Source organism: Heptranchias perlo, chromosome 14 (assembly GCF_035084215.1).
Source record: "Heptranchias perlo isolate sHepPer1 chromosome 14, sHepPer1.hap1, whole genome shotgun sequence".
Taxonomy (NCBI): domain Eukaryota; kingdom Metazoa; phylum Chordata; class Chondrichthyes; order Hexanchiformes; family Hexanchidae; genus Heptranchias; species Heptranchias perlo.
Genome location: NC_090338.1, coordinates 58,434,487 through 58,450,140, shown reverse-complemented (window position 1 = coordinate 58,450,140; position 15,654 = coordinate 58,434,487). Strand labels below are relative to the sequence as shown.

Here is a 15,654-nt window from a genome sequence, read left to right as displayed (position 1 = left end):
CTGGTTCTTTTGCCAATTATCTTAAATCTGTGTCCTCTGGTTACCGACCCACCCGCCAGTGAAAACAGCATGCGATTATGCAGCTAGCAAATGCTGGCCCAGATATTCTGCACTTTACAGATGTGTTGCTGCTTGATAAAATGGCTTGTTATTCACTTTGCCGGATTTGTAACTGGAGCACATGCTGACGTCATCGCATTTGTTATTTTAGTGTTTTCTTGCAAGTGATTTGTTCAAGAATCCCTGCAACAGGTAGTGTTTGCAGGGCCATGAACTCTTGGTGAAAGCCGACATGGTGGACACTTCGAGTTCCAGGATCTTCTGCGCCCTGTAAACTCTTGTCGACACACGACGGCAGCACTTTTAAAGTAGTAATCTGTCAGAAAATGGACAGTGAAATATTAGTAAGAGCTGCATGTTGTGCAATTTCTAGCACGCTTATTAATTACAGAAAGTTTTTCTGGAACTTTCCAACTTGCTGGAGTTTGATTAGAATGTAAAAACACCACGTTGGAGATGACGTGTTACTTTGTAACGCTGCTGTGGGGTAGGGGCTGAGGTTTTGTCCGTTCCTGCTTTCAGGGATATGGAATTGATTGTAGTGCCCGTCTGTATGTTATTGAGAATACCTGGCTAAGTCTGACTGTACGCTGTGCTTCATGCTTCTCATTCCTAAAATTTCTGTTTCCTCCTTGTTTGCCGGGAGCTATGGTACAGGCATGTTCAAGGCCACAGCCAATCCAGGAAAGTTTTAATTGAGGGAAGAGAAGGAGGAAGAAAATAAAATCTTAACAATTACTCAGAGCACTCTGAAAGCAAAGCAACGGGCTCCCTGTCTAGAGAACTATGGGGAAAGTTTTTTTTTGGAGTTAAATGCCTAGAGTAGAACTGTTATGAAACAAGAGAGAAATACTGTCTTGAGTGTTTCAAATGAACTGCAATTTAGCTATAATACTGGGAATTATTTGGACTTGAAGAATGTGGGAAATTTTCCATGTTGTAACCTCTTGTATCATGCACATAACAAGATTGTGTACTAAGCAAGACCCTGCCACTTAAATATAGAAACTTTTTTTTAAGTTCCTAACTGTTGTGATCATTCCTGCTCGCCAAATTCCTTCTGCCCTAAATACCTAATAAGTGAGTGCTTTTGTTGTAAGCGTGCACTTTTTTTTTGCCTGGGGCTGGCATCTGAACTATAAAGTCTTCTTCCTGAATAGTAGCTGCAAGCAAGTGGTATTGTAGAGCGGAGACTCCAAAATGTTATTTGCACAGTACTGTTCACTCGGAGATTTGAGAGTGTTTAGTCACCGTTGACTTCTGGTGTTAGCAGGGTGGGACACTTCCGTCTCCTCCTGGACTGCAGGCCACGTTCTGATGCACGAAAGGGGGTCTTCAATGATTGGCAACAACTCCGGGGTCATTCACTAGTATGATATAAAGTGGAACCGTTCAGACATGATTCTTCGGACGTGCGAATTTCTAATCTTGACCAGAGCGGTGCACGGTTCCCGCAGATAAGCAACAATTAGAGAGGGAAGACAAGAATCAGAGGGGGGAGTTGCTGCTGGCTGTTTCTAGTAGCTGTTTTATTGAGTGAACCTTGCTATGAACACAGTTTCAGCATGAAGTCGACAACCTATTTGAATCTATGGCGATGCTACAAAAAATAGTATTTTTCCAAAACACAACACAAAATGAGACTGAAGTACATAAAGTAAGGCAATTTGTTTATTGAACTGGTAATAGCAAACCAGAGTGGCTGATTCTTTTTGTCTGATTACGCTCCTGCAAAGTACCTTGGGGCATTTTACTATGTTAAAGGTGTTTTATAAATGCCAGTAGTTGTTGTTATTGAAACGCGGAAAAATGGACTTGCCTACGTTATTACTTGTTCTGTTATCTGGATGCAAACTCATCTGAAATTGATTGAGAAACTGGGCTGGGTTTTTGACTCTTCTGTTAATTAAACTGAAATCTAACAGATCTTTTCGTTAAAAGAAATTATCCACTGTAAGTGAAGGTTTTTTTTTAATTTTGCAGATTAAAGGTGATTTAAGGATGAATTGCAGAGCTGTGATTGACAATGGAAACAATATTAAGGGGAGGTCGAGCAGTCTTATTTGAGGCTGCTTTCTATACAGACGTAACGGGAAGTTAGGGAGAAAGCTAATTTACCACTAATCAAAAGGACCTTATTGTTAAAAGACTAGTAATTACTGCTAATTTTGTTCCAGCTTCAGGTACAGTAATTAGGAATGTGCCACTTAAATTTAGTCCTGTGGATAGCATTTTAAAGAGATAAATTATTCAGTTTTGTTGCTATGATAGTTTGTATCCATATTCATTTAGATATAAAGGGGTACATTTTTAACCCCCAAGAACCAAGTGGGTTGGGGGCGGGTGGGAGGTTACAATAACAGGTTTTTGCAGCGGGACTGCATCCCGGCTCCAACTCGCCCACTTCTAGGTTTAACCCAGGCAGGTTTGTATGGGTACGGACAGCAGACACCAGGAAGTCCTGCCCCCACTTAAAGCTGGCGGGCCAATAGTTAAAAGGGCAATATACCTCATTGAGATTCTTGAGGTACTTAATATTTTGTGTATTGGAAAATTAAAATGAATTTAACTGTACCTTTTTGGGTTTCCCTTCGCTTCCAATTCACGTCAGGTGCAAGCAGGCGGGAACGGCCGGATCCATGAGATGAGTGTCTTTATTGCACTGCTTGTGGGCCTGGAGGAGCAGGAGTGCTTCATCCCGCCCCACCTCTCAGATTTGCAGCTCCTTTTACTGCTGACAGGCAGCCAGCCTGTCAATCTGGCTGCCTGCCGCGTGGGAAACCCGGAAGCTGAAATATTTATCTTCAGTTGAGTTGCGAGCGCAGATTGCAACGCACTCAATTCGCTTCCGGGTTCCCCACCCGAATATCTGCGGACACATGGGGTACTTGGCTCAGAGTAAAAATTATCCCCAATATGTCTATATTGCTTTCTTGCAATTGGATGCTCACCATCAAGATGAAAATTATTTATCAGATTAAGAACATAAGAAATAGGAGCAGGAGTAGGCCATACGGCCCCTCGTGCCTGCTGCGCCATTCAATAAGATCATGGCTGATCTTCGACCTCAACTCCACTTTCCTGTCCGATCCTCATATCCCTTGATTCCCTTAGTATCCAAATATCCATCGATCTCAGTCTTGAATATACTCAGTGACTGAGCATCCACAGCCTCTGGGGTAGAGAATTTCAAAGATTCACAACCCTCCGAGTGAAGATTATTTAAAAGTATAATGAAAACAACTGATTATTTTTATTTTTATTACAGTTATCTCTGTCTGCATGTTGGGTTGTGTAACAAATGGCTCCGATCTCTTTAAGGGCAGGGTTTTAAATGGCCGTTAGTATAAATGTGACTGTGATCAGAGACCTGCTTGGATTCATGGAGTCAGGTGACGTGAATACATCTCATAAAGGATCAGGCTACTTCCCAAGTCGACAGCTTTGTTTTGATTAAGGGAGAGATCCGGATTGCTTAGATCATTTTCCAATAATGTTTGTTACATGGTAATTTGGGTCAATAGGCAAGAGTTCGTGTGTGGCCTATGTGCATCTCTGCACAGACTCCCAATCCCTGGGAAATAAAGCAACCTGCTTCTACAAATAGGCTTCCACAAATACAAGCCCGTAAATCCACCGCTACCAGGTCTCCAGTGCCATTACTTTTAAGTCTAAGTGGCAGCAGCGTGAAAACTGGTTTAAATGCAGGAAAATAGTGATAACCATTGATTTTAATGGGGGGTTGGTGGCGTAGCTATTATAATTCTCACTGTTTTCAGAGAGGGTGATAATGGAGTGGCACAAAAGCCCCAGGAAATTATGGAGTGGTGTAATTAATGGCATAAACCACTTACTCCGTAATTTCCTCTTCATTTACGCCATTCAAGAGTCCTTACGCCATAGAAGCGTCATTACAATGGCACAGATCCCCAGGAAATATGGCCAAAGCTCTGCAGTCTGGTCCTGTTAGGGTCAATTGTTAATGCTGTCAAACTGCCAACAGCTGGCAGTGGGGGGGGGGGGGGGGGGAAGGAAATATCTACAAGCCTTCTTGAGCATGGTTAAGTGATATTTCTTTTGGTTGATATAATTCAGTCAGAGCCAAGTTGGATGACCTGCATGCAGGAAGGTGGCGGGGGATATATGTGGGAGAAGGTGAGGGATGGTGGTGCTGTAAAGAATGTACCAAATGCCACTTACAGGTCAGAGAAGGGGTGCTTTGTGGAATGTACCAAATCCCACAAACAGATCAGGGCTTATCTCATGCACAGAATTGCCGTTGCATACTTGTCCCAGTTTTAAAGTTAAGACCAGAGTGTTTCCATGGTAGCGAGAGCTTTTAACAATAGCCATAATCCACTGATCTGACAGTTGCCCAGTGGGAACATTTCTAAAGATATTGAGTAAAAGCTTACTTGTATGAGGAGCTGGGCTTAATAATGCAATTCATTTGTTCTGTGTAGAGTTATTCACAAATTAATAGAACTATATATAATAAGGGATTTAAATAAAAAAGTATCCCTGTGAAATCAGGGCTGTGGCAGGCACTTCATAAAGCTTCAAACTAGGGTAGGCTTTTGAGAATGTCTTTTGTAAGTACCGGTTTTGAAAGCGTCACAGAAATATGAGAGGGACTCTTGCTGTCTGCTGCCTTTTAAGCAGTCAGCTTTTAGAAAGACTTATTGGTACTTGAAAGGTCGTCTTGTTTTTGTCCTTCCACTTGTTTTCCTCCTTTGGGTGAATATGTTAACATTGATCACTAATGGCGACATTAGGAAAACTGGATTGAAACAGTTACTGATCCTGACAATGTGAGGGAATCAAATGAACTGAATCACTGTCAGACCTGGGTTAATTTCAGTTGAGTGTGGTTTTTTTTGAGGGCTTAATTTCACTCCCTTCGTTTTTTCTTCCTCTTTCTGGTCTTACCAGGCCCCACACTTCCTGAGGCTGGGGCGGACCATAAGAATGGCAATACCGTTCTTAAGTCTGCCTTTGGGAGGCACGTGAGAGTGGCCCGGCAATGACGCTGTCTCCCTGTCACAAACCACTTGGCCTTCATTAAACATCTTCCCTTAATAGTGTGGCTGAGATTGGGACAGTAGTTGAATGGTGGGAATGGGGCAGGGATCGACCATGCAGTGGCTTTGTGCATTGTCCAATGCCATCTTCAACTCTATGTTAATTTAGCTATTTTTCACCATTGGGATCTGTAGTAGAGCTGAATCTTCTAGTGACAAAAGGAATCACCACAGGTTGTAATCTGTACTGAACCTGACATCTTTCATACTGATAATTATTGGGAATTTTAACCCCTTCAAACTCCCCCATCCCCATAGTAGTTATGCCATTATGATGCAGGAATGGGAATTCTCCCCTCTGGCTGTAGAAGTCCATAAGTTGCAATCCCTCTGCTTGTGGAGTCCATACCATTGATTCTTGTTCTGTGCAATATAAACTGGTGCCTTGATCTCCTGTACAGGCAACTGGATGCCCATATGGGGACATGATAGTTCATTGCTTTCCTTACTCTGCTGTTGGGAAACTGGACTCAGAAAGTTGAGGGATGTTCAGTGAGGATGTGAAGTTTTTGGGGACTACACTAATGTCAAATGCCTGGATAGCAGCATTAGTTAATGCATGACCTCTCTGTTTCACCCTCTCATCCTCGGTTTTAATTCAAAAAAAAATCTGAGTGTGCTGGTTTTGTGTTTTTGGATTGTAACCAGTTTTAAAGTGTTAATAAGCTAAACCTTAAAGCACAAATCAAAACCCATGTTTATTTATTTATCCTTTCCCCATCTCCATCCCACCACAATGTCCAGAGCCTTCCCGAAACAACATGGCTGAGATTGGGGCTCACTCTGTGGCATGGCGGATGTGAACCTGTACCCTAATAGAGCAGCACCAATAGGTTTAGGATATGAAATTAGTAATAAATAAAAGATGCCACCAGCAGCTAAATTGAGAAGGGTTTAAAAAAAAGAGATGATTTTCTGTTAAGCAGCTGTGTCTCTATAGTGATGGCACAGGCCAAACAGTAGTCAATATTTGCAGTGGGAAAAAAAAACTGCTGACTGCACTTATGCTGTGAATGTATTCCCATTTAAAGTGAAGGATTGCGGGAGTGAGAGTGGCCTGTTCAGTATCCTGCCCCTAGAAGACAGTTGCCTAGTTTTATCATGGTTATGCCTGTTCTGACATTTCTCTGCCAAATATCTTTTCTTGTGATGGCCCCACTTTACAGTCCGTGAAAAGTCAGGCTGATAGAGGTGGGGATGTGGCAGCCTATAGGTTGCTCGTCTGTATACTGGAGCACCGGCCACAGTGTAATGTAGGAGATGTGCATTGACGCGCTCCAGTGCTCAGGACTGTGTGTCAACCTATATCTCCCACAGTACAGCCATTGGTCTGTAAGAGTGTCAGTGGGACCACGAGCTGGATAAATAGAGGAGCTGGCATGTGTAGGCAGACATATCAACTCAGGTGTAGCTACACCTTTGACTGGCAGTGCCAAAGTTTGAGAGTTAGCATCTCTTTCTTTTAAAGCCTGTTCTGAGCTCGTGGATCTGACTGTTGTCAGTGAATCTTTCTTCATTCTTCTTTCAGTACAGATAGAATCTGTCTTTGACGGGGAAGAAGAGTGAAAACACAACCATGAAGTATAGACAGTGAGACAAGTAAACAGTGAGTCCGTTCACAAGAAAGTACAAAAAAGTTAGGAATCTGAAGAAATAGAGAAAGAGAATGAATGACAAAAAGAGACATTGGCATTAGTAAATCCAGATGATAGTGATTAAAAATAGTGCAGAAAATGGTGAAAAAATGGAAAAGAGAACAAGACATTGATATGTGCAATAGGCAAGCAGACTAGAATGAGCAGGTTAAAATCTAAATTACAATTGAAGGAGGAAGAGATAGATAAGACATTTTAAACAGTTCTTATGATGAGATTATTAGTCTATTGAGTCGTCATAAATCAGTACTCACTAACTAGTATAGGAAGGTGTAAATGATTCTGTGTATCTATTACTGGTGGATCTCTCATGGCATTGCTCATAGTGAGTTGGAGGATGTGGTGTTTGCTACATAGGTCTGTTAAATTCAGAAAGCAGCGTCTTTCTCTTTTTCTCTCACTTTTTTTCTTTCTCTCTTCCTTTGCCCTATGCTCTCTGTCTTTCTCTTCTCCTGTCCCAACTAGCATCATTCTCCACCTTTCAGCCCTCTCTCTAAATCTCATCTGGATCTCTCCCTTTTTACCTCCCCTCCTCAAGGGGTATTTCTCCTCCCTCCCTCCTTCTCCTTTGAGATCTAGCTCCCTGTCCCATACCCAGCAGTATCTGTCTCTTTCTTCTCTTCCCATTCCGTTGTCACAGCACTGCTGGGTGGGAGTTCATTCATCAGGGGTAGAATCCTGAGTATATGAGTATCAAGGTCATTGCAGGTTATACAAAGAAAGAAGCAGGTTCCTTTATACATGGGTTGGAGCCTGAATCTTGGGGTGGCTTCTAGGAATTGTAGTTTTTTTTAATGGAGACAGATCCCAGCTCATGCATTATATCAGCCAGTTAATAAAAGGAGTTAGCTAGCGAGGTGAAGGTTATGGAGTATGGAAGGGACAGTGGACCTGGAATCCAGGATGTTCAGAGGTGAATCATGCTGTTTATAAAAGGGCACAGGAGAATATTGGAACTAAATTTCTGCGGGTTTTTTCGTGCGTGTTTGTTTTATATCTAGGGATACAAAATGAAGAACTGTTATAGTTCTGTATCTCAGGATTTTTCTTTACTTAAGTGTAATTGGGTGGAATTTTTTGATAGAATGTGATTGGGAGGAAATTTGGGAGAAAGGCTTTGCACAGTATGATTGATAAGTAATGGGGATAAAACAACCAATTAGAAATAAGAAAGGTACAGAAACTCAACCAACGAAGAAGAAGAGGAAAATCTTAATGGTCACGATAGATGCAGAAATGTTATTATAAAGATGTATTCTGTTCAAAGGTGATATTTAATTGGTAAATAGGAATGACAATTAATGAACTATGTTATTACAATACATCATGCAGTGTTGGTTAGGCAGCAATAATGAAAATATTTGTACTTCAAGGTAATAACGAGGCTGATGATAACAGCCATTACATTCAGCACCTCCGACACAAGAGAATTGTAAATGGTTGAGTGAGCAAGCATTTGGAGCTATTGTCACAAAATATTCAGGGTTAGTTTTGTTTTTCTTTGAGAACTGATCTGAAGATTAGGAGTGGGACCTACAAGAATTTTATTTTTTTGATTTCTAGAGGATGGCTGGGGGAGAAGAGAACAGTCGTGGCTTTGGATGGTTTGCTGGAAGAGGGGTCAGTTAAGCCATTGCGATTATAGTTTAGTCCATTTCTGGGTTGGATTGAGGATGCATGATGGGAGCTGCTGGTGAGCGGGTCAGTTTTTAACCAAGAGTTGGAATTTTGACAGTGTGATTATGGGGAGGCATTAACTCTACATAGTAGTGTACTGGCAGAACAGAGTGGCAAGGTATGAAACTTGACAAAACATGCCTGAAGACTGGGTGGATATTCTCAAATGGAAATTGAATTTGAAGAGTACAAGATGCAGCTCATGAGGAAAGTGTTTCTCAGACTCCTACACCAGAAAAAAAAATGAAGACCAGTAAATGAGGATTTACATTTTGCTGTATGACTCAGATAATCTGTTTGGTTCCAGGAACAAAATCAGGAGATATAATTTAGCAGATATTTATTACAGTATGTGGAAGCAGAACATTACCAGGGCTTGTAGGGAAAATTGGAGATAATCCAAAGGAGTTTATAGGAAACTACTGGTATTAGAAAATAGATGTTTTTCTTAAAGGTCAAGCTGGAAGAAATATATTGATAAAATGTAACGGTCGAGGATTTTTTTTTCCCTTCCTGATTTTGATGGGAATCTCAAGAGTCCAATTCACAAAATAATCAGTTAGGGGCTAACGAGGAATTCAGTGCCTTTCTGCTTAGAAAATAGGTAAAATATCAAACAGTGTCCACCAGCAGAGGGACAGGAGTGGGGAATGTAGCTTTAGTGTGAAGACCCTAAAGCTAAAGAGAAGATAGTTCCTGCTACACCGATCTTAGACACTACAGAATCTTTGGAGAAGCCGAAGAATCTCTCAGCATTAATAGACTATTAAAAAAAGGAAGCAGCTCAGAATCAAAGAATGTGGGAGATTGCTGCTGTAGGGAGATGGTATAATGAAACATTTCAAGGGCACAGAACCTGTGCTTCTTGAGGTATCATGGTGATCTGGACTAGTTTCCACCACCTAAAGGGGTCAGAGAGGAATTTGCAAGATTTTTTTCCCCAAATTGGCCTGGATTTTTAATCTTTTTTTTGCCTCTCCCAGGAGATTACATGATTTTCGGGTGGGGTGGCGAGTGTATATATTGTGATGCACAAGACATTGCAGTTGTGTGGGACAGGCTGGATGGACCAGAGGGTTTTTTCCTGTCTGTCATTGTTCATATGTTCCTAGCTCAAATATTATGGAGATGATGGTAGTAACCACGTTATATGAGGTGCCAGTCTTCAAAAGAGACACAGAAAAATCCAAATGATTGAGCAATAAAAATATTTGGAATGACACTTGAGTTCAAAGTTGTTAAAATGAAGGAAATATTTATCAATACATATAAAAGCCTTGTTTCTAATTAAATTATATCGCACTTCAAAGTGTAAACGTATTACAAAAGGGGAAAGGAAGACAGTCATTTTCTGCAGACTTTCCTGACCCAATTATAACCTGCCTTCTCCCCAAGGGCTGCTACCAATGCAGATAAATTTCCCTTAAGAATTACCGTCAAACTGACCTCAGCCTGCGCCTTGTATAGATCATTTACATGCAGAGAGTATCTCAGCAGTGGCCTTAAAGGGGCAGGACAGGTTGAACATGGTTTCATCTTCCAAATGGCAACTTGCAAGTGTCCTTAATATAATGGTGCAGCCACAAACATACAAATAATGATGGACAGGAAAAGACCCTCTGGTCCATCCAGCCTGCCACACAAAATATATACTGAATACTCCTGGATTCTGTCAGGAAACTTCCCTTCTCAGTTAGTTTGGCTCCTCGTGCAATCTGTGCAGAAAGGCAATGGAGGAGGTGCATTGCCAATTTAGGAACATTTTTTGTGCCATTTCACTAATATGGGGAAACTCACAAAATGATTTCTTTCAATTTTCAACCAGTAATCCAAAATCCTCTGCTGCCTCAGCCAAGGAGCCATCTTATGTGTGAGGTTGGAGATTGAATGTGAGCAGGTATTTCAAAGGCTGCACACTCTTCAACAGATGGGTACTTTGCGACAGGAGTCGCTGGATAGTGATCAGGAGCAAAAAAAAAGCTGCCCAGTATTTCCCTCCCTATCCTGGGGTGCTGTGGCCAACTGATGTGCTCCTAGTTAGATCAGCTGACTCAGCATAAATGGAGAATCAAACCTGGAACCTTTATGTGTGTATGGATGAAGTACATGCTGCCTTTATCAATTTAGCCCATGGGGTACGTGAGGTTTAGGATGTTTTAACTGGACTTCTTAGTAAAACATTGATTGAGCAACTGCTATAACAATCATCAGGTTATTGAAACCTGTTGTTATTTGGTAGCGCTGTTGCCTCTGGCAAGAGAAGGTTGAGAGTTTGAGCTCCCAATCTGGACAGACACTACAGTGCAGTATTGAAGGAGTGCTTCATTGTTGGAGGTGTCATCCTTCAGATGATATGCTAAACCCGGGTCCTTTCTGCCCTTTCCAGGTTTCTGGCCAACTTTATTCCCTCAACCAATACCACCAAAACTGGATTAACTGGCCATTCATCTTCTTGTCGTTTGTATGATCTTGCTGTGCACCAACATTTTGCCCACACAACTATAATCACTGCACTTCAAAAGTAATTAGCTGTACGTGAAGTGCTTTACGATGTTTCAGAGAGACATGATAAGACATTCTGCAAGTCCTTTTTTCTTTTTAATGATTATCCAGTTGAAGCTTACTAAAGGTTGAATATGTTTTATTTTTCCTTGTGATAGGATGAGGTCATTGCAGTCTCCAAAAAGATAATTATCCGGTTACAAGATTTGGCGAAATGGGTGTGCATGGAGACTTCACAGTGGGGCTCGAACACACAGGAAACAAAATCTAGCACTATGAACTTGGACACCAATGGCCACAAGGAGGATCCCGAGCTGATCGTCAGACCACCTTCACGCTGCCGCCTCACCTCAAACCATGTGGGAAATGAACTTGAAAATTCAGGTGAGGATTCTTCTAGTCAGTACATGAGCTGAATTTGTAAAAGAACTCCGAATGAAGGGCTAAAGCACTTATGTGGGACTTCTTTCCCCCTCTTCCCCCTCCCGACTCCATGAATCATCTGGTGCTGATTTTCTGTAGAGGTCAGTCAACACTCTCATCAACTTTGACGAACCAGAATCTGATTCCTATAGCAGTAGAAAGAGGGACTGAGCATGCTTGTTCGTTTCCTGGGCATACTATTAGTCAAAATTGCTCATTTTGGAACGGGAGTGATGTTTATTCTTTGAATTGATGCCCTCACTGAAGCCGTCTCTGGCCCAGCCAGGCTTACTCACCAACGAAACCTGCTCAGCTCCAGATAACCTTGCAAATCAATCCACAAGGGCCCTTCACTCTTTTCACTTAGAGTGGAATATTCAAAAAAACTAAATCAAGTAACTAGGAGATGAGGTGGTGTAGTGGATTAGACACTGGCCTTCCTCATCTTGGGTAAGCACACATTTCACAAAAATAAAAGTCATAAAGAACATAGCTGCAGTTAAATGAAGTATTCTACCCAGGGGACTGGCTGGTAAATTTGGTTGTCATGGACTTGTGTTTCCAAACGGGATTAATAGATTCTATAGAAAGTACTTGGTGTTTGATGTAACTAGGGTCCACTATCTGACCACGGTGCTCTCATTTGGCCTTGTCAGCACCCAGGGTTGTTAAAGTGGTTCTTCCATAGTTGCAACCGTACTTAGATAATTGGCTTATCAGGACATTGCAGAGATACCAGTCCAGCAAGTGCTAAGTTTTAAAGGGACACTCGGTCTCCTCATGTAATGAAAAAGCCTCCAATAATGGTGAGTGCTAGAAGTAACGTTTATATGACCTTGGTTTCAAATAGCTCTGGCCTTGGGCACCACATTGCTGTGCATCAGAACCTTGCAGCTGGAATGCTCCTTCAGCAAGTAGGGAGACTGTATTTAAGCATAACACTGCAAAACTGAATCTGCTTATTTAGCAGGGAAGCCTGTTTGAAGGGAGCACAGGCCAGACGTAGGGCTACGATATTGTAACCCCGATTCTCTGACCTGTATACTTTATGAGCGGGCTCCCTGTTGGCCCGTATATGTGCAAGTCCAAAAGTGCAAGACTTTTCTGAACACTGTTGCAACTCAGTTTTCTCTCTGTTGTTCCTTAAGAAACTCCACCTTCCAAGGATGTCGAGACTCAGCAATAAGTGGATTGCCATCTTAAGATAGTGGTCTTAAGAGAAATGCACTGAATGGTTTTACTTGTAAGGTCCTGTAATTGTCTTGATGGTTGATACTCCCTCCCAGGATGGAATTCCCCTCTCCAAGCAGCACGGACCAAAGATGTATACCAGTCTAACACATGCAGTGGTACTTAAAGGGATTCAAACAACAACAACTTGCATTTATATAACGCCTTTAATGTAGTAAAACATCCCAAGGCACTTCACAGGAGCGATTATCAAACAAAATTTGACACCGAGCCACATGAGATGTTAGGACAGGGTCACAGAGGTAGGTTTTAAGGAGCGTCTTAAAGGAGGAGAGAGAGGCGGAAAGGTTTAGGGAGGGAATTCCAGAGCTTAGGGCCTAGGTAGCTGAAGGCACGGCCGCCAGTGGTGGAGCGATTAAAATCGGGGATGGGAAAGAGGCAAGAATCGGAGGAGTGCAGAGATCTCGGAGGGTTGTAGGAGGAGGTTACAGAGGTAGGGAGAGGCGAGGCCATGGTGAGATTTGAAAACAAGGATGTGAATTTTACAATTGAGGTGTTCCTGGACTGGGAGCCAATGTAGGTCAGCGAGCACAGGGGTGATGGAGAATGGAACTTGGTGCAAATTAGGATACGGGCAGCAGAGTTTTGGATGAGCTCAAGTTTATGGAGGGTGCTCAGGACCTTGTGTCACTGTAAAATGTCACAACGTCTCCTTGAGCAGCAGGTGATACTCTGAAATGTAACTGATGCTGACATCCCACGGGATCAGAGTGTAGACGGTGAACAATGGCTCTTCCAACAGTGGTAGATACTTTGGCTTTATGAAAGCTTCTCCACTTAGCACCTCTAATACTAAATAGAAGTAGTTTGCCAGCTAATCAGGATCATAATTATAATCCCATTTGCGTGACATTCCAGTTATTTTGATTAGTTTATAGTGACTTTTTACTCAGGATCAAGTGTCTTAAGTTTGAGGCTGAAGTAGCTGCCACATGAATCCTTCCCAGCATTCTGAGAGAAATTTTTCTTTGGCTTTCTGTACTGTTTTGTTACAATTTATTTATATGCAGAAGTTAGATAGATGATTAACAATATGGCCTTCAATGTGGCCTTGTTCTTTCAATGTACTGAAATGCAAAGCTCTATTTTTCTCTCTCTCTCTCACTCACTCACACTCACCTCACTCACACTCACCTCACTCACCTCACTCACACTCACCTCACTCACACTCACCTCACTCTCACTCACTCTCACTCACTCACCTCACTCACTCACACACACACACACTGAGTTACGTCATCCATCATGTCACTCGTGAGGAGTTACTGCTACTATCTGCTGTCTCCTTAGTGCTCGTCAGTTGTCTAGTCACCAACTATTGACCATTACTCTGGAAGGAGGAAGAGAGAGGTAAGCAGAATATTTTTGAAGTCCAGGTGTTTCCAAGATGACATGCCTGATGGGAGATTGGCACCCCAAGTCAATCCTCCATGGCAGATTCTGGAGCATTGATGATTGACCAGCCAGCTGAGCTGATAAGCTGTATAGCTCTAGCTGACTAAACTTCAGCAGTATCACTGTGTGAAATTGTTGACCCCCGGGCCTTATCTGTTGCCAGCCTGTACCTGAGCTCTCTAGACTTAGGTAAGTAGAGTAAGTCCCTAAATGGGAGAGGATTTGATATCGGCAAATATAACTGTGCAGATTTCTCAGCAGCTTGACTTGGAGCCTCTTAAACGCAGTGATGGTTTTCCTTGTGTGTAGGACACCTAGCTGACCCCCCAAAGAATAAAGCCACGGCACTTTCATAATTAGGTTTTATTTAAACAGTGCTGGTTGAGGCAGAGGGGTAGCCACCAAACCAGAATAGTCCCAGCTGCTGTTGAATGTTAGGGTTACTGTTCCAGATCAGTTATTTTTTGAAAGAGCTTTCCCTGGATGGCTCTGTGAGCAAGTGTATAGACTGGCGTGCTCTTGATGAATCAAGCAAAGAAGTTTGATCGCTGATCTGGCCACAATTTGTTTCACTGAAGAAAAGAAAGTGAAGTTTCTCCAGAATATTACCCTCACTCAGACGGATATAATCACTTGTACATGGCGGCTGAATTGCATTCTGAGAGGATGAGGGAGACTCAAAAGTTTTTGTTGTCGTCTTATTTTCCAGTTTCAGTTCTCTAGAATAATCACAAAAAAAGAATTAAAGTGGGATTGGGGGGGGGTGGTGGGTAAAAATAAATTATTTCCACAGAGGGCACGTGTAAGGACAAATTCTCTACCACAGCTGTTGCTGCAGTAGAATCTGTAACTTCTTTCAAAAGGGATTTAGATAGTTGCTTGAAAAAAAAGGAAGATTAAAGGGAGAGGTTAGGAGATTTTTTTTTATACTCAGAAGGCTGTTAAGACTTGGAATGCCCTATCAGACACAGTGGTGGAAGTAGACTCCCATTATATGGGTACGGTAGCGTAGTGGTTATGTTACTGGGCTAGTAATCCAGAGGCCTGGACTAAAATCCAGAGTCACGAGTTCAAATCCCGCCACGGCGGCTGGCGAATTTAAATTCAATTAATTAAATAAAAATCTGGAATTAAAATACTAGTATCAGTAATGATAGCCATGAAACTACCGGATTGTCGTAAAAACTCATCTGGTTCACTCATGTCCTTTAGGGAAGGAAACCTGCCGTCCTTACCCGGTCTCGCCTATATGTGACTCCAGACCCACAGCAATGTGGTTGATTCTTAATTGCCCTCTTAGGGATGGGCAATAAATGCTGGCCTTGCCAGCGACGCCCACATCCCGTGAACGAATAAAAAAAAATGATAGCTTTTGAAAGGGAAGTAGATAAATATTTGAAAAATAGAAATTCTAAAAGGGATGGGGATTGAGACTAAGTGGAAGCTCTTTCCGACGACTGACAGGAGAATGATGTGCTATAAACTATGATTCTATGGAAGGGGGAGTAAGCACATGAGCGGGATCAGACTAGATGGCTCATGTAGAGAAAGGCACCAATGCAGATTTGATGGGCTGAATGGTCTGTTTCCATGCAGTTCCAAAATCTTGC

General features: G+C 42.1%; 1 protein-coding gene across 1 annotated transcript in view; it reads left to right on the top strand.

Moving 5' to 3' along the window:
* LOC137332553 (AT-rich interactive domain-containing protein 5B-like) overlaps positions 1–15,654 on the top strand; it is a 105,884-nt gene that overhangs the window by 14,205 nt on the left and 76,025 nt on the right. Inside the window, exon 3 of the mRNA XM_067996466.1 lies at positions 11,134–11,359. Within this exon, the coding sequence (XP_067852567.1) occupies positions 11,134–11,359 (226 nt within the window). The remainder of the gene's footprint in view (positions 1–11,133; positions 11,360–15,654) is intronic.